The sequence below is a fragment of the Drosophila rhopaloa genome, unplaced genomic scaffold, assembly GCF_018152115.1.
Source record: "Drosophila rhopaloa isolate 14029-0021.01 unplaced genomic scaffold, ASM1815211v1 contig_163, whole genome shotgun sequence".
Classification (NCBI taxonomy): Eukaryota; Metazoa; Arthropoda; class Insecta; order Diptera; family Drosophilidae; genus Drosophila; species Drosophila rhopaloa.
In genome coordinates, this window is record NW_025335043.1 from 8,820,594 (window position 1) to 8,840,315 (window position 19,722).

General features: G+C 36.5%; 1 protein-coding gene and 1 non-coding gene across 3 annotated transcripts in view; one reads left to right on the plus strand and one right to left on the minus strand.

Annotated features, from left to right (window-relative positions):
• Positions 1–19,722, minus strand: part of LOC108048242 (serine/threonine-protein kinase NLK) — a 71,215-nt gene that overhangs the window by 6,905 nt on the left and 44,588 nt on the right. For both annotated transcript variants that reach the window (XR_006417484.1, XM_044457895.1), the window contains exons 2-3: positions 6,288–6,417; positions 21–76 (exon numbers count right to left, since the gene is read on the minus strand). Coding sequence is in view for 1 of the 2 variants with exons in the window: in XM_044457895.1 (XP_044313830.1) it covers positions 21–76; positions 6,288–6,417 (186 nt within the window). In the remaining variant the exon portion in view is untranslated. The remainder of the gene's footprint in view (positions 1–20; positions 77–6,287; positions 6,418–19,722) is intronic.
• Trnaa-agc lies at positions 19,302–19,374 on the plus strand. Its single transcript has one exon. It is a non-coding gene; the product is annotated as a tRNA-Ala (tRNA).

Here is a 19,722-nt window from a genome sequence, read left to right on the forward strand (position 1 = left end):
TCATTTTTTAAAAAGGATACATTTCTTGAAAGAAATCCAAATGCGGTGGCTGTAGAATGTCCAGAGCCGAGAGAACCTGTAATCGAAAAAAGGAACACATAATCATTAATTAATCATCAAAATCTGCATACTGCAGTGTCATTGAACTGGCAGTTAAAATTCAAGTCCCTAGACAATATAGTCAGCAATAACCACCTCATTTGAAGGGGATTACGTGGGGTTGGTCATAAATTATGGAGTTGCAATAAAAATCAAGTTGCATGTTAAGTGTCGCTGCCGAGACATTAAATGCCGCAAGTAAAAAGGCACAAAGCAAAAAATCAGCAAGGAATTTGTTGACCCCTTGATGAGGTTGTGCTACCGCTGACGGAGGAGATACAAAACACGCCAAAGTCTGGGGCTCATCCATATGGGGGGCGGAGGCCAAGACCGGACAGTCTGACGGACAGTGGAATACAAAAAATAAATATACAAAAACTTGGGGGTAAAAAGAACCACAGAACCAGACAGACAAGCGCTGATTTATTTTCGCTTGCGGTGAAGAGATGATGAAGGAACTTGCAGGCAATCACATCAAAAAATCTAACAGGGGGAGTAACTCTTCACCCCTTGCCCATTTAAAATCAATTTACAATATTTATACAACTTCAGTTGGGCTGCAAAATGCGTAAAGTGACCAAAAAAAAAAAAAAAGGAGGATGAAGGAAAAAAACCTAAATCCGCAGTGGCAGCAAAAAATGTTGCCAGCCACAATGTTGCACATTTAACCCCCTCTTGCCTGATGTCGGCAGTTGCCAAAGCCAAAAGCAGTTCAACAATTTTGAGCACTTTTCGCGGGGCATTGCGAACGCAACAACAAAAAGTGCCGACAACTTTGGTTACTGGTTTTCTTTTTTTTTTTTTTTTACGTTTTTTTTTTCATTTTGTTGCCCTGCTAAGCCGTCGCCGTCTTCAAGTCTGAATCTCCGTTGCCGTCTTAAGTGGCAAAGTTTTTTTGCGCTCTACAGGAGCGACGTGATATTCCCCCTCGTTTCAGTTCTGCTCCTTTGGCAGCCTTTGTTTTATATTTATTTCTTTGTCCGCTTCGGCAGCCTGTAAATTCTGTAATATTTCGCGACTGCGCCGGTGCTGTAATTTAGCGACTCCATTTGTTGCGTTTGCGGTTTGAGACATTAAATGGGAGGATGTTGAAGGAGGCGAATTGTGGGATACACTATGTGGTCCACATAAATTTCCAAAAATTTTATTTGAATAAATGTTAAGTTTTAGTAGAATCGGGATAGAATTTAATTTAAAAGAAGATTTTTAAGCTGTAAGCAACAAGAATAACTTATCAATGACCTATTTAATTATAATTCAATAATTCTTTTCTTAAATCATATGGTTCAATGTTAATTTCTTAGTTATGAAATTCTACCAATGCACATACTTGTTTGCCTCCTAAAAAATAATAAGCTGTGCTACTGATTCAAACATCTACATGTGGGTTTAAAAAACTTCAAACTCATCCCGACCAAATCCCTTCCTCATCCAATTACTTTTCTGGTTAGGGCATAAAATAAGCAACAACGAAAATGAAAAAAGCCGAATTTCAAGTGTTTCTAAATGGTTTTTGTAGTTTCTTTTTCGGTCAACTTCATTTACTGCACTTCACCTCGCTGCACTGCACTTCACTTAACTTCACAGCGCAGGCGCGTAATTTGCTGCCGCGGCTGGGTTGTTATTGTTATTACTGCTGCTACTCGGGCTGCATTATTTTTTGGGGTCTCACGTGCAGCGCGGCTTGCAGCTAATTAACATTTTGGCTTGGGCTTGCAATCAGAAACCAAATTTATGCATTGTACACCGCCGAAGGCAGCTTCAAGTGTCCTTGAAGTGGTGTATGAATTTGCAGGGGGCTGGTGGAAAACCAAGCGGTATTAGCTAGCTAACCAACATAGTAATAAAAATAAAAATAAAAAAAAAAGCTAACTAGGTTGAGTTCTCGAACTTGGCTGCACAGAAAGAAATATCAATTATAAAATAATAATTTAAATTTATCAATGATATAAAAGCTGAAATATTTTAAATTATTTTTTTATAATTATTAAACCTAACAATTTTATGTACTTATCGTACGTTTTATTCAAATTGTTTAAAATCTTTTTAAAATGTTATAAATTATGAATGAATCCTCATAAAACAATCTTTTACCTTTGGTTTAATATAACTTTTATTAAGAAATTAATGTTAAAATAACAAGGAGTTTAAAAATCTTCAAATATATTTCTGAGTATATCTAAAAAATTCTAGTTAAATAAAGAGACCGAGAAACAAGTGAAACTTGTGTTCAACTTGCAACCAGCAGCTGTGGCAAGTTGTTGTTTAACCCACCTCAAAGCCCACACCACATCACCTCCGCCCCATTCCTTTAACCCACTGAGCGCCAGCTCTTGTCTACAACTTCCTCCTAGGCTCCCCAGCTCCAAGCTTCCAGCGAATTTCCCCCATCCTCAGGCTGCTGTGAAAACAAAAGCAAAAGTGTCACCGCCGCTTCGACTTCACAAGTATTTTCAGTCCAAGCTGAGGGACAAATTTCTAGCTAAAAGATTGTCAAGCAGCAGCTGTCAACACATATTTGTTGGCTAATTAAATGAGTGGGGGCTTTCGAGGGGACAAACTCCACCGAAATTGACTATTACAACTCGTAGAAAAAAAACCTTGAGAAGCAACAACATAAATTCCCTTTGATTACTCTTTGCTAGTTAAAGTTTACAAGAAACTTTTAAGGCAACTTGGTTTTTAGTTGGCTCACTTCCTGCTAGATATGTTTCTTGAAATCTAATAAAATGTAATGAAGATGGCCACAATAGCTTGAAAAAAATCCAATTTCGTTAAACAAATAAAGACTAATTTAACAAATATTTGATAAGATTTTATTTATGCATATTTATCTCTGCAAATTCCACAAATTTTATTCTGTATTGCTCTGCTGTAAAGAGATAAGCCTGTTCTTTAAAAATCATCGCATTCCTTCTCCACTAAACACACACATCCGTCAAAGAGGACGAAGCGAAATTGACATTTCAATTGCAAAAAGCAATGAGTGAAAAAGCAATGCGAATAATAACAAAATTTGCATGCAATTGATGCTGCCAGCGCGTCAAACTCAATCATTTTGGGCGGAAAAGGGAGCGAAAAGCCAGCTTCGAGGTTGCGTAGAAATGGGGGGAGATATAAGAGGAAACTCTTGCCTCGCCCGAGTTGCATGTGAGAAATGCTTTTGAAATGTGCGCCACGTACATTGCCATACGAAATAAAATACAACAAAAAAATCCAAGCGTAAATCATTTTATTTGATTTTTTTTTGGGTTTGCAATTGAAATGGGCAACGGAAAATGGGCGCAAGCATTTTGCAGCGATTTGCTAGCTAAACTGCAATGTATAAATAAAAAGCAATTGAGAAACGGGAAAGCATTCAAGATTTTGATTGATTGATGGGGTCAAGGAGTTGGCTAAACTAAGGGAAATATTTTATTAAGATGTTAAAGGTAAGAATTCGTAATAGGTATTGTGATATTAATCATTCGATACATTTGGGTTCCCAATCATTTAACCCAAAGAAAGTAAATTGATTGACGTCTTCTCTGGTCAGCTCTTTTACTAATTTTAAAGAAACAGTTTTTAGGAATTGTAAGATATAAACGAACGCTATAATAATTCAAATATGACAAGGTATTTTGTCAGTATATTTCCATCGCTTTCTCAATCATTCAATCAATGTTGACCTCAAATAAAGTTCCGAAAAATCAATTTGAAAATGAATGCCTCACATTTCCCCCCTCATTGAACTTACAACTTTCGAATAGAGGTCTTTCATTGATTGAGTTATAAATAGTTGAGCCGTTCAGACCATATGAAAACTATGTGGAGAACCCAATTTGCAATAAAATACAAGGCAGCCACGTGCCAAGCCCAGTGTTTTTCCGATCCCCTATCCCCTCACCCCTCAGCCTTGTCAACAACTTGTCTGGGGTTCCTATACCCCTGACTCTTTCTAGTGTATCGATCCCTCTCTTTCTAGCTAACCGTTTGGAGTTGATTGCACTTGTTTGCCATTCTCTGAATGATGTCTGTCATGTAGGAAATGAAACAGGAAATACAGGCAGATGCAAAAACATGAGGAGAAAAAATATACAAAATTGATTTATTTTAAGGAAAAATGTTTATTCGTGAAATGCCAGCTTGCTTTTCTAAACACCGAAAATATGTTTGCAATAAAAACCATGCCATTAAACTCAATTGTATTTACATATTGATTACCTACGATTATATACGACTATATCCTGGATATGTTCTATTTAAGCAAGCGTAATTAGTGAGTAAAAGTATTTCTTACTTCTGTAACATGATTTCAGATAAATATTAAACAAATAATATTATGATATAATTAAAAAACAAACTCAGAAATCCAACATTTGTTTTTTGTTTCTCTGTACAACCATCTAGCGTTGACAAAGTCGCGTCTTCGTTGTGCTTCCTTTATTCCCCCCTTCTGCGATTCATCCACCCACCTATAGCAATTTATGCATATTAATAGAAAATTTGCATATTGGGCAAGGTGTTACAGCAATTGCTGTTGTTGTTGCCGACATATGGATATGAGATTGGAGAACAGAGAAGGGGGATTTAGCTGTCTGCTCCATAACGCCCACTTCTCTTATACCTCTTCATTATTGCATTACGAAATTCACACGCAGCCAAGCGCGAGTAAAAAACAGAAAATACAAAAGGAAATCATGTAGGCTGATGGAAATGATGTTGATGGATAAACAGAGATGGTAGATAGATATATATATAAATATTGGCATTAGATTCCCAGACAGCCCACGGCTTATTTGTTGTCTAATGAAGTTGAACCAATCTGAAAATGATTTAGCAAATAGAAAATATTAGAGGGGAGAGACCATGACATTTAAGAGTGCAGCGAATTGTGTGCGACAGTTTTCCGATGTATAATAACACCATAAAAGCTTCACAATAACCTCTTCTTTGACTTTTAACTTTGAATGCAAATGTCAAATATACCAAATATGGACCATGACAAAAGGTTCTAACAAAAAAAGCCACTCGAATCTTACAAAAGCTATGAGCACGTGCAGCGCAATCGCAATGAATATGTAAATAAATTATAAACGCTGACAATTCATAGAGAATATATTTATATAAAATGTCCCATAAAATCCCATAAAACATTTGACCCTCAACAGTTGTCCATATATATTATTTGTTTCTCTCTTTGCATGCATGCTAATATATTTCAGCCAAAAATTACAACATGCTTTTTATGCATTTGTTACCATCGCCTTTGGCTATGTTTTAACTGCCACAAAATGTTGGACAATTCACATATTTTTTTCGGTTCGGGCACAAATTTGTTTGCAATAAATTTGCTGCATTTATTCAATGCGTCAGCGTGGGCAACATCGTTCATAAAAGAACAATAATTTATTTATTAATTGAATAAATTTAAAACAAGTAAAACCAAAATGCAAATATAAATATGTTAAGGATTATCAAATAAAGTCAGCATAAAGATTTTTCATAAGTAAAACTACTTTATTTATCCTTTAATGAGCTCGTATCTCTTTTATGCAATATTTTACGTTATAATTACTTTTTGCCAGCCTTGTGATTTATTGTAGTCACAGATTCACCATCAAAGCTAAGTGAAACAGAGCTTAACCCTTTAAGAACAACTGTTTAAATTCAATAAATTAACATGCCGCATCAAACATTTAATTAATGACAATAATTCCAGCGAACAATAATTCCAGTTGAGCAGAGAACAACGGACATTAAATGGGGGGACGTAAAAAAGAGGAAAACGAAAAATATTTCATAATAGGGCTATATTTTTCAGAGGCTTCAGAGCGCTCTTCACCGCAACAAACCCCCCTTTGGCAATCTCTGTCCTGTTTGAGTTGTAAATATTATGAAAAAGAGCCCGGGACTAAAGTGGAAAATATAATTGTTAATAAATTCAGTGCAACAAAAAAGAGGGAATAAGCCAAAGGCAGTCGGACAGTCACGGCGTATACGTGATATTTTACGTACAAAAGAGTTAAAGGATATATACCAAGCGTATATATACAGGCCCACAGCAGTGACAATAATCAAAGTGGTGTATATGTAAATATTTTAATTAATTTTTTCACTGATGACATAGTGAAACGAAAAATTTCCGATAAAGATAGTTCACTTCAGAACGAAAAAAAAAAAAAAAGGGTTGGGGAATTTCCACTTACATTCTCATGCTTGAAGAAGCAGAGCATTTTCAGCTCGCGAAAAACGCGTTTCGATGAGACCAACGATTGGAATACATTTGGCAGCTTCTTCAAGGCCACGCGTCGCCCATCACGAGGATCTGTGACAGCCCTGGAAATAAAAATAAATATTAGTAATAAATCTATATGGTAAGATTTAATATTGTATTTTAAATGATTTCTTAAATCTACAAACAACCCATTTCAAAATCCCCCTTACTAGTGTCTGAATTTAATGGAATTAATCTTCGTTGGCCACTCCTTTGCCATACTTTCCTGGTATAATTTCAACATGCTGTTGAGAAAATTCCTGTGTTTTTCAACCCAGTCAAAGTTAATCTTCAAGTTCTTGTTCACCGCTCAAGTGTCGCATTATAAACAGACCTCAATGGCACATTCTTCCCCCTGGCATGAATGTCATTTTATACTCCCGGGCAGACAAAGCACAGTCAAAATCAGTCAGACTGGGAAACAAACAAACATTCGATGGAGTTTAAAAGTTCGTTCAACTTTTTGCCTTGACAATGTCAGAGATATTTTTTCTTTTGTTTTCCAACCCCTCTGCCGTCATCAGGAAAAATCGCTTTTCTATTCGAGCCTACGAAATGGCGCCTACAAGTAGGCAAATGTGTATTGTCTAGCAATTGATAAACAACCACAGCCATGAGAAATAGACACAAAATTAGCAATACGAAATGGTGCGCAAAAAAAGGTCAAACAACAGACATGTGGGGTTTAAGTTTTGGGGCGAAAAATTAAGGCGAATGAATGAGGTTTTGGGGGATGGTATGGGGATTCGAACACCGACGACACCGAGGCGTCGGCCCGACTTATGGAGAACTTTTATGATGCCTTTGGCCGAGACTCGGTGTTAGTCAGCGTCCTGTCCTGTCTGGGGCCAAGTCCTTGTCGTCTGTCTGCCCGACTCTCTCCAATAAACTCTTCTACACAGTTAGAAAATATTATCAAAAGTAGATAACTACTTAATATTAATATTTAATGAATATATTTCATCCAAACAAACATTATTTATGCCTTACAAAAATATAAACTTCAAAGTAACAAAGTTATATATGTTCTTTAATTCAATTACTCTATTAAAACAATTAAATTTGGATCAAAAAAAAATTAAATTGATTCCTAATTAGCATGCCTAATCGAACGGTTTAAAAGCAAATATTGAAAAATGTAATAATCACTTTTATAATACTTTTTACAATATAATGTTTTCTCTATGTGCTCAATTTTCGCCAATTTTTTCCCCAATCTGTCAGCACTGCCTTGTCTGTGGTGAAAAATATTTTTGTTATGGTCTTTGCTTTCAATAGCCAAAAACTGCGCAGCATCTTTTGCCTCTCCGGTTACCAAAATGTATTTTTTTTCTCTCTATCTTTCTTTGACTCCTTGGGAATCTGGTTTTGCTGTGTGAAAAGTTGAGGGCCGTAAATCTTTTAGCCCTGTTAGTTCGGCCGACGACATTTAAGCGTTCGAAATTATAGCAAATTGCTGCAGATTGAATTGGTTTGTGTGAGCATGGCTCCGATGCTTTCGTTCTGCCTTTCTTTTTGTGCCTGTGTGTGTTTTTGTTTCTCATTGGATGAGTCAGCATCCAATTTGAGTGTAGCATACATTAGGGCGCTTTTCTTGCAGGCAGAAAGCGATTTGCATGTCTGAGTTGTGAAAATGAATGAAATCGTCTAGGCACAATGTCAGATGTGTTAATGATAATGAGGAACGAAACGATTATGCTAAAATGCAAAACAACAATAGGAAAAAAGGCAGACAAATAGCTTTAACTGAATAAAGGAATAAAGAGGGTAATGACATTACTTACATATATACAAAGAAAGTTAAGTTCAAGTACATAACAAATCATTATAAAGTGTTTCCGCAAGAATAAAATTACGTTTACAATGATATCAATAACAACAGGCAAACGACTTGGAAATGAATTTGTGGCTTATTTTTTATAAATAAGTAAGGAAGGATATTCTTGCACAGAAAGTATGTTATAATATTTTATATTAATACTTTCAGATATTCCTTTATTAATTATTTTTTGAGTTAGCCCGTTAAAAAGTTTCTTAAAATGTATTTTTATTCTGAATTATTACAATCTAGTTTTCTCATCCGAAAACAATTTTCTACGTCGTAAAGTTTCAAAAGAGCGCATCGTAGAGAGAAGAAGACACACCCATTAATATTTTCTGGTCATCTATCAAAGTCGCCGGCGTAAAGAAATCTCAAAATCAAGAATTCACTTTGTTTGCGATGAATTGGGTTAAAATCAAAAATTGTTTACAGCCAGCACAGTGGGACCACAGAAAGCGAACCGATAAGACCACATACATGGACAAATAAAACGACTAATTCGGAATGATAAAAGGGGGCAGACAGAGATGGCTAGAGCCGAGGAGAAAGAGAGGGCATGATGATGATGGATGACAAAATGCATGTCTGTTGTGGGAGGGAGACGAGTGGGTTTGTCCATCCCCCTCTGACCTTCGCATTTGATTGGCCCCTTCCCTCCCCCGACCAAATGTACCCCCTCATTTTTCCTTTACATCATTGCTGCAATTTCTGATGTTGTTTCACTTCTTTTACTCTTCTTTCAATGTCAGTTAATGGGAAATCATTTATCATGTGCGTGTCTCTCCTTCTAAGAGAATAAAGAAAACGAAAAACGACGAGCCAGTTGGGAAATGAGTCTTAAAGCAGGGCAATGGCAATATATATTCGAAGCGAAACAAAAAGTGCCAGAACTAAATGATAATTACCCAAGACAGACAACAATACGCACAGAGTTCAATAATTTATCATCTCTGACCCGAGGTCTGTCCTTCAATTTGCGTTGGTCGGTCTTCCGTCTCCACTCAACTTGAAAATTTGTTATAGTTTCCCCCAATCTGATTGATCGGAACCAACGAAATAAAGAATAAAACCCATCTTCAATTGTCTTGCTTCACTCCAGGTGTGTGTGCATTTCGTGTTCAAGTGCTCGGAATCGAATCAAAAAAGGGTAATGGATGGGGAAAAGGGGGGGTTAAGCTTTGGTAGGAAAAGCGGAGGAGTCGGAAGCGCCAAAGGGTGGAAAACTTCAAAATTGCCATTTCGATGTTCGCAAACTTTTGTCGTTTTCTTATTTTATTTTTCCTATCTATCCCGTTCCGTTTTTTCGGGATGCCGCAAACAAATTCAAATATCGTTTCGATTGACTCTTGGCCAGTTGCTAATATTCTGTAAAAAATTATCTAGTAGGGAATTTTAGTTGCATCGTTAGGATACGTTTAAAACATGCTTTGTGACTTGTGAAAGTTTTTATTGTCTAATATCTGTTTAACATTAAAATTTTGTTTAAAATGGCACAACAATGTATATTACTAAACAAAATATTAATTTTAGAGTATTCCTCATTCGATTACTGGCCATATCTAACTCCGTTGCACATTCCTTTCGAATGCTTTTAAGCAGCTTAAGCCGAAAAATAACTTTTCAATGACTTTTCGGGTTCGGACCTCGCCTGCGGGTCACATCTGCCTTAACTTTACATTATTATTTCATTCCTTTTCCATTTTCTGCATTCCTTGTATACTTATATATACTTTTTGTATTAAACAAAATGATGTTTTGGACCCTTTTTAGAGGCGTTGTGCGAGCCATGGGCAGAAAAAGCAGCAGTATCTCAACACCCGTCGCCCTCATCTTCTTGCATAATTTCATTTTTGATTTCTTCTGACACTTTGCACATGCTTTTTGAATAACTCATCACCTTGTGCACTCATCATCAAACATTCTTCGTTCAGCCACTCCCCCTTCGAACTCCTCTTGCGAGTGGTCCCCTCCTTAAAAGCTGATCCATCCAAGTGAGCATTTGTTGCCTTTGGGCCTTTAACTTCCTGCTGCCGCTGTCGTTGTCGTCGTCTGACTGCCTTTTTCTCATCCCAATCCAGAACCACCCGTTCATTGAACCCTCAGCACTCCGGATCTCACTCTTCTTGGTTATTTTTACTCGATTTTAAAATTTTTTAGACCGCTTTTTTTACAGGGTAACGGAAATGCAAAAATTGTCATTTAAGTTTGTGAAAGTATTTATGAATAAATTAGTCCTGCATTGTGGCTTTGTTCTATCAATTTCTTTTGGGTTTTCTAAGACTATGCGAAAAAAGTGTTATATAATTTATTTCAATACATTTATTTGAAAATTTGTTGTAAAAAATTCCGTAATTTCACAAAAATCTAAAAATCATACCATTTTTTCCTTACACATATTGGTGAATACTGTGGTTTCTATATTTCTTACTCTTCAATTCGCATTTAAAATTAAGAATTTTTAAAATATTTTTGATACATGACAATTATTTTTTTTTTTTGGTTGCCAATTTTCTTTATTTTTAATTTGATTTTAAAATAACCTTGCAAATGCGATTTGAAATACATGCAATTTGGCTGTTCTCATTACGCTATTAAAGTCATCAATTACTAATTGCAGTTTTGCTATAATTATAGACCCATTATATATGCCACATGTGCCAGCTGATGGGGGTGGCATTTCGCATTTCGAATTTGGCCTGCGTGTAAATTACTAATTTCTGTTGTCGTCCTGACATCGCTTTGATTGTCTCTGTCACTCCCGCTGCCTCCGCGTCTGTCTGTCCCTGTCTTCCTGCTCTTTGTTTGCTCAGTGATGTGCTGAGCCATCCAATTGTTGAGCTTCTGCTGATGTTGGCATTTCGCAGTGTCCATTATTTTGGTCAGCCACCAGCAGAGAATAGAGTAGTGCAAACTCATGCGGGTTTACACTGTACAGGTGACGAAAAAGTTAAACAACTTCTTCAAATAATGTACATCACATTTGTTTTTTTTAGGAGATAGCTAAGAGCTAAAATAAAATGTTTATTTTTATTCTGTCGTCATTTTAAAGTCCATTTCATTAACTCCTAAAATGGTCATCAAACATTGACATTAGGTATTGACATTTCATTGAAAAAGTTTACAACAAACCTACCCATTTTAAAGTGAGATCTAAAATAAAAAAAATTCAGTAGTAATACTTTTTAAATTGATTTTTAAAATACATTTAATAGACTGCTTGGAATTGTTTAAGCTTTAAGTTTAGGGAAAGCATAAATGTATATAAATATACCATAGGTCATTTTCAACGATTGGTCGCCTGTACCACGTAGATGCGTCATGTTTGGGCCAAGTTTTCCCCTGACGCCACCGACGGCAACTAATTCGCATGTTTCAACCATTTCACACTGTTATAATTATGGCAATGTATGCCAATACCAGCAGGGAATTCTAATGCTCCACCGCAACCCTCTCTTTCGCTCTCGCCTGTTTCACTATTTCCGTCTCTCTGTGAATACGCAACATTAATTGCAACATTTTCGCTGTTGTTAATTGACTAATAACTTTCGGGTTTATTCCCCGGGGAGTGGGGGGAAAAACTAGAAAGAGTATTGGGTAAAATACACACACACTCAAACTAAAACAATTAGGCTTAATTGAATTTGATTATATAAATAAAATAACGTATATTCACCTACTACAGAGAGTGGCTTTAAAAACTCAATTTGAAACTAGACTAGCTGTTGGCAAATATCTATGGAAAAGCTGGGAAAACCCAATCTCCGCTTTTCCGCCCCATCTCCTGTCTCCTTCTCCGCCCACTTCCTGTCTCCCTTACGTCCTTCCCCCTCCCCCACCGACTTTCTCTACCCATTTCGTCGTCGTCTGCTTCAATTTATGCGCGTAATCAATTTTACAAATGGCCTGCAGGCAAAGGCAGGTGGTAGGCGTGGCATTTTCCGACCGGAGAGCGAAAGAGAGAAATAAATTTATGCAATTTAGAATTTTCCGAGGGTGGGAAAGTCTGCTAGTATGTGCAGTCAATGACTTTTACAGCCGAACGAAGCTAAAATCAATTAAAATCCATTTTGATTGCATACTCCACTCGAATTCTGCCCACTATAATTTTTCTACCAACTCTAAAAGCTTCGCACTTAAGTATACTATGAAAAATGTGGACACAATAAAAATGTTTTCAAGGCAAAAGCAAAACAATAGAGTCATTGTCAATGTCGTTAGCTCGACTGCCGTCTTTCCTTGTTGCCTTTGAGTTCTTGGCCATATTTCACTTTAATGCCAAAGAAACTGCTGCTGCTGCTGCTGCTGCTGCTTCTCCGACTTTTGGGGCGGAATGAAAAATGACAACAGCCCGACAACAGAGCGCCAAATTGCCAAAGACATTAAATGAAATATTTACGTATATATACGGAAATTTAGGCGGAGGCTTTGGCCCAGCGCTGTCATAATTTTATAATTTTCTGTGTAATTGTTTTGGGAAAAGTGAAAATGTTTGACATGGATTTATGCCTCAATTTTTGGCAGCATGAGAAATGAGACCACGTGAAAGATTTTGACCTAATCGATGGGGCATATAAAAACGCTTTTAACTTAATTATTACTTATCCTGATTAAGGCTTTATTAATTCTTCTTCCGTATTGTTAATTTAAATTGCTTACCTAAAAAGAGAAGAAAAATGTATAGAATTAGTTTTGGGTTTTTAAATTGTTAAATTCTTAAAATATGAAAACAAAAAATTTTTTTACATTACAGATTTTCATTCTTTATCAAATATAAGAATGAAGAGCAAAAACAATTCTCATCGTACTAGAAATAAAAACACCTTCCCACATCAAGTGTCGTAATAATTATTATAATAATAATATTAATGTTGATTCCGTGTTGAATAAATTATTTGTTAGTAAAGACTGGAAGAGTTTTCTAGTAATTATTCAGAGGTCATGGCAATGTCTCAAAATGCTAAAAAGTTAACTGAACTTGTCGCTATCAATTATGTAAAAATCTATTGCCAATTTAAATTTAACGTTGGCTTTTCCGTGGGGGCATCGACTGGAGGCCCTTTTTCAGCCAGATTGATTATGACACTCTCCTCCGCCCAATATTTTCCAGCTTCTGACGCAAATGCGCCTCAACATATGCAACGAGTGTTTTATGTAATGGAAAATTACCAAAGTGCCAGAGACAAACAAAAAGCGAACCAAATCGGCGCCAGATAGAAGAAACAAGTTTGTGGCTCATGCATTTGACACATGCCAAAGGGAGGGGTGAAAAACTTTCACCCCCACCCTCGGGTGGGTGGATACAAAAATAATGATGATGATGACGATGATGTGCCCTTGAATCAGCAGCCGAAATGTTGAACGCGCGCGTGGGCGCCCAACCAAAATCGTTTCATTTCATTTCGTTACGTTACGTTTTTGTGCGGATTTGTCCGCAAACAATGAAGCGATGTGGCTCTGGTCCTGAAATGCCCAAAAATAACCAAAGGACAAAGCACTGAGGCAAAAGAAGCGGCCCGTCACCGCAGCACCAGCTGCCACGCCCACAACTCCTCTATATTTGGGTTGATTAGGCTGCTAATGGGTAACAGTGGGTGGCTATAATATCACAATACAAGGCAATACATTTGGGAATGGAACTTCAGAAATTATGTAATTTTTTGGAGTGGTTTCACGCAATTTGAAGATTTTTCAATGGTATTATAAATTATTTTTTTAAAAATATAATGTTATAAAAAATAGTTAAGCTAAATAAATTAAACCCATTTATACATATTTGTATTTATAATTGCATCCCTGCTAATACAACTTAATTATTTACTATGTAAATTAGCTTCAAAATGTTTTGTTTTTATTTAATTTTCTTTGTGTTTAGATAACCAAGATTTTTTCTAGGGTAATCCCAATGTCCAGTAATCATTTAAACTTGATGTATTCCCTTTTTTCTTTTGTTGTCGCTTCCTACTTAAGACCGTCATCAGCATTTCTCATGGATTTTCCATCCAGCCCACCCAGTCATTTTGCATGCTCGAGCGATTTCTTGTTGTGCTTCGCATGTTTAATTTAGCCTGACTCCTCTTTCTCCTAAGCCATTTCTTCCATTCAGCATAAAACACACAGCTTCCCGGCTCTTCAAACACTTGCATGTTAGGACCTGCCCGTGGGGCCAAGGCCAAAAAGGATAGTCGTCCTCCGACCATTTGGATGTCCCGACTGGGCTCATGATTCTGCTCCACTGCTGGCTGACCGCCTGAGGGGGTCCTCGGGTTACTTTTAAATTAATTATGCGCTTAATTGTCTAATTATTGCACAGCAACAAACAAAAAAGGTCAAATGAGGAGGGGGAGTAAACAGTAAAAATAGTTTGCCTCGGGAATTCATATTGTTCATTTTGCTGGCCGTCAGAGTGAGGGAATACCAGGAAAAAAAGGTATTTTAGTGAAAGCTAAAAAAGATTAACGACGGTTTATCATTTTTTTTTCGTGGTAACCATTAAGTGGTAAGCTTATAATTTTTTTTCCTTTATATCTCTTTAATAAATTCATTCAAACGTACTAACATCCTGGAACAAATTTCTTCCTAGCATCTCACTACCTAATATATCTGATTAATGAAAGTAACTTTTGTGACTTTTTTTTGTATACTCCTTACAATTTATCCTTATAACATCGATCAAAGAAAATGTATTGGAAATCCAAGAGACTTTGTTTATGTTATCATTTTATGCTATTTATATTTTACACCTGGCTGCGCTTTTAAGCCAATACATTTACGTTTTCCACCTCTGCGACCATTCTTCATTTCTTTTTCTTTTTGCTTTTGAGAAATACGCATGAAAGTTGGGCAAAAGATTTTCCTTACAAAAGTTCAAGGTAATGCCGTTTATTCTTTTTATGCTTGGCAGGAAAATGTATGAATTTCCTTTCCTCAACCGCTCGTTCATTAAAAAGGGTGGAAAATAAAATAAAAGATGAACAAAAAATAAAAAAAAATATGTAAAAAATTCTTGTGGCGTCTGTGAATAATTTGTTAAAATTAAGCCCAGCCCAAGGGCGTGGCCAACACTCTCTAATGATATACACCGTTGCAACAGTGGGTGGTTTTCGTGGGTGGTGAATGAGCCTTGCCGTGGGTGACATAAAAATATTATAAATGTAAATGGCGAACGTCGTCGTCTCTGTTGTCGAGCACATTTCTCATGTGAGCGAAGGAAAACAAAGGACTCTTGGCCGGGTTGGGGGAGTTGGAAATGTGTGTATGGGGTAGTTACTCCAAGGCTGGCAGACAAAGCGTCGGCGAGCCATAAAAATTACAAGTAAAGGAACACTTGTCTTATGCAAAATGGGTCTAAACAAGAAATGTACTTCAATGTGCGTCATTTAAGAAGACATTAAAAAAAAAATTTTATTTTTAATTTTTTCAATAGGACATCATAAATTGAAATATCAATATATTAGTTATAAACTCTAAAGGGTATTTTTCTAAAATTCTAAATTTTTTCTCGAGAACTAAACTTATTAAAAGTATACACAACTCCAAGTTGGAATATACAATTTGTTTGCTCACCAAAAACTTCCAAGGAAGTGACAAGGATTTATGTGCACAACTTAAGGCATATAAATTTCCATTTGTAAAACACATATACCTATTAAAACCAACATTTCATACCCTATCCAAACACGGAACAAATTCAATATTCCCTTTTCCATTTTTTTCTTTCTTTAATAAAAAATATGAAAAAAGTAGCCGACTTTTGCGCGTCATGTTGCATAAGCTTGTGTGGGTGTGCAGGTGCGTGCGTGTGTGTTTGTGTGTGTACGCCAGCGAGTGTGTGCGTTTCAGGTGGAGCGTGTGCCATAAGCATGACAAGCTGTCATTGTTTTTTGTGCCACGTCCTTGTTTTGTGCCTCCTTCTGCTACTGCTACTCCTGCGGCTTCCCTCCTTTTTTGATCCTTTCTTTCATGATTCTCTCATGACTTTATTCCTCTCAACAAGTTGCTCATACGCCACGTTGTACTAATAAGTTAATAGCTCCTCTCGCGCGTCCTTTTTTTTCTTTCTTTCACTTTCTCTTTTCTTGACAAATTGGAAAAAAGCCCCGAAATAAAATAGGATTTTGTACGTGTCAGAGAAAGTTATAACAATGGGGAAAGGTTCAAGTGAGTAACAAAATATATGGCATGAAATTGCTGAAGTCATGGAAAGTGCGGGTGTGGGGTGGAAAAATCGAGGCCAAGATGGCTGGTGATAATCTATAGATTTTCCCAAGCAGGCAACCGACAGCTCAAGGTCCCAAGTTCCTTTGTTGGGAGGCTCCTTTAGCATCCTTTGCCCTAATCCAACCCTATCATTGATGGGCGACGCTCTAATAAATTTCAATACTCAACGGACAAACAATGCCACAACAATTTGAATGAAGTTGCCACTTTATCGTGAGGCGCACACATCAGAATATATATATTATATAGCCATTGCATAGGCATTATCCTAACAGAAAACCATAAGGACCTTCGGGCTGAAAGGCTGTTCGTTGTTGATAAGCCACGTTACGATTTATCCTTCATCTTTTGAATTGAGGTAGGTCTTACGTAACTCGTTACAGCATAGCACTCTTCTCATTCTCTTTTGTATCTTCTATCAATAATTTATGAAACGCTTTTCATATTTATGACAGACACGCGCGCAAATGTGAATATTTATAACGAAAAATAATGGTTAACGTGCTTGGCTTTAATCTACTTACTCCTTCGTTGCTTAAAATTAATTCAAGCATTTAACAATGGCCTGCTTTAATACATTAGAAGCAAGAACACGCTCGCTTTTGAATTGTTTGTAAATCTAACACGCTTAGAGCGCTGTCCTGATGGACAAATGATGACCATTTAATGTTAATCGCCAGAGATAATAATCTTACAAAAATAACAAGTAACGCAAAAAACAACTAAAAGAGGGTAGGGATATTTAGAACATAAAGTTAGGCCAACAAAAAATGTTTACTCATTAAATATTCATTGGACAACCCACAATTGCTATTCCCTCTCTAACTCACTAATTTTTGGCCGACAAAAAATTAACTTTTTTTTTTGGTAAAAATTAATTCAACTATGAGGTTTATTAGAGCTTCACCACAATAAATGAAATAAACATGTTTATTACAAAAAAAAACTAATTAAAATCGTTTTGTGAATTTATTTGGTTTTGTTATTTTAGTGGAATAAATTTAATTTAAAGTCTAACCGTTTTTCCATGAATGACCGCACCCTTAAGAAGTTATTATGTATTAGGAAAATGCTTCTTAACCACGTTCTTTGTGTTTCCCTTACTTTTTTTTGGAAACGCGTTTCCTGTAAACTGAACCGTTTCTCTGACCATCCCACTCACCCTATTAACCCCTAACTGACCTTATTACACATATTTGTTAGGCTAAAAATATATACATTTTTCTCTCATTTCTCATTGCTGCTGATGACATTTATTCTGGCACGCGATGTCAATTAGCATTCCCAGTTGAAATATGGCTGATAGGCGGAAAACAAAGTTGGAAAAATGCCGGTTGATAAACCGCGGAGTCGTGTGAACTCAGAGAGTTGGAATTCTGTGAAACATGTGAGAAAAATTTCCTATTTACTTTTGCATTTTCTGGTGTTGCACCACCGCCACCACCTGCATGACATGTCCAAAAAGTCGGAAAATTTACGCGCCCAGTAATTGACAAAGGCTTGTGGGTTGCAAATGTCGAGACTTTTGGTGGGGCGCCAGTTGGGACTACTGTGCGTATGTGTAATACGAGCCACAAAGGGGGACACAGGAAAATGGGAACAGGAGCCATAGACCACAAATCTTAAATGTCAAATGGATTGAGTGACATTTGTATTGATTAGCTAATGCGATTAATCATGACTTTTGTGTATGTGGTGTGTGTGTTGGGTGTAGCATGTGGCATTCATGGCACAAAAATAATATTTCACAAGATAAATCTCCCAATTCGATCCCCTGAAATTCCTTTAATTCGGCCACATCTGTTGTTGCCTTAATCAAGCAAATGTTTTCATCAAAAACCGCATAAAGCCAATTTGCCTTCGGGATATTAAGTTACAGTGGTCATCCCTAAGAGTGAACAATCTATTGTACAGCATAAGATGTTCAATGCGTTTAAGAAATACTTAAAAACAAAGCTCAAAATTATTCCGGTTCGCAGCTGGAGTTCAAATTTCATAAAACCAGAATCATATACATATTTTTCTTTGCAATGAGTGAACACTGTAATAAGCCGCCTGCTGTTGTTCTTTATTCTGTGTCTTTCTCAACGCCTTCTTGATTATCACTCGATAATGACGTCAGAGTGACCCATATAAAGCCAAAAGACTAAAAAGTTTCATTCCAATATTGAAAGTAAATGTCCAACAGCTGCTGCAAATAGTTAACTCACACACAACAGCTGCAGGCAGTGGAAAAGAGAAAAGTGCAGAGAGAAAGAGAAGGACAGGGAGATATAATGAGATGAAGATAATACGATATGGAGAAAGAGAGACAGCAGTAACACAAACACGTTCGACACGTTCAGCGAAACTGAAACTAAACAAGTTGTGACCCAAATTCGCTCAACAAATATTATAATAGGTCCTCACTCATCTTTAAAGCCATTTCACCATCTCTTTTCTTTCTCATATTTTTCCGGTGCTTGCCTCCTACCTAATTAGCCTGTAACTTAGCACTTTCCAAATGACGCAATAAATTTGCTTTTCTTTTTTGGGTAATTAATTAGATAATCATAAATGTACGAAAAGCCTTGGGCATAACTAATCAAGTTGGTAGGGCGGAATTAAAAAAGAGATAGAGAGAAATTGAGGGCTTATAGATGATAGAGATAAAGAGGGTTTAAAAAGTGTTGAAGATTAAGAGAGAGGGAAAAACGCTTTAAAGTGTCAAGTTCAAAAAGCTTTTCTCTGTACTATCAGCTGACTGAGCATTTCTTACTTATTTATAGATAAGCCCCAAACAAAACTACGAAAATTGAATCAAAAGCAACCGGACCAATCGCCGCAATAACAACTTCTTGTATTTCTTTTGCACACGCTTTAGTTTTCGTTTGCTTGGGGTTCCGTTTGGCACGTGTTCCGTTATGTGGGGATGTAGCTCAGATGGTAGAGCGCTCGCTTAGCATGTGAGAGGTACGGGGATCGATGCCCCGCATCTCCAGTTGATAACTTTTTTTCTTTTCGCTTTTATTATTTTCTTTTCTTACATTTCTTAATAGATAAACAAAGTATTTTCCCAATAGACGCTTAAGAAATTTATTAAAAGTAAAAATATTTTATTTGGTTTAATATGTCCACTTTTTAAGTTGAAAACCTTTTTGCATAATGTACGAGAACTAACCAATTATTTATAATCATTTTTCAATCGTTGCTGCATGCATTAATTATTTAAATTATGCAAATTATGTTACTGATAATTCACGTGTCATGTAAAATTGTTGCAATTGTATTTTTAATGAAAAAGTGTATTCGGACGAATAAACATATTTACTGAGACACTTTACATATT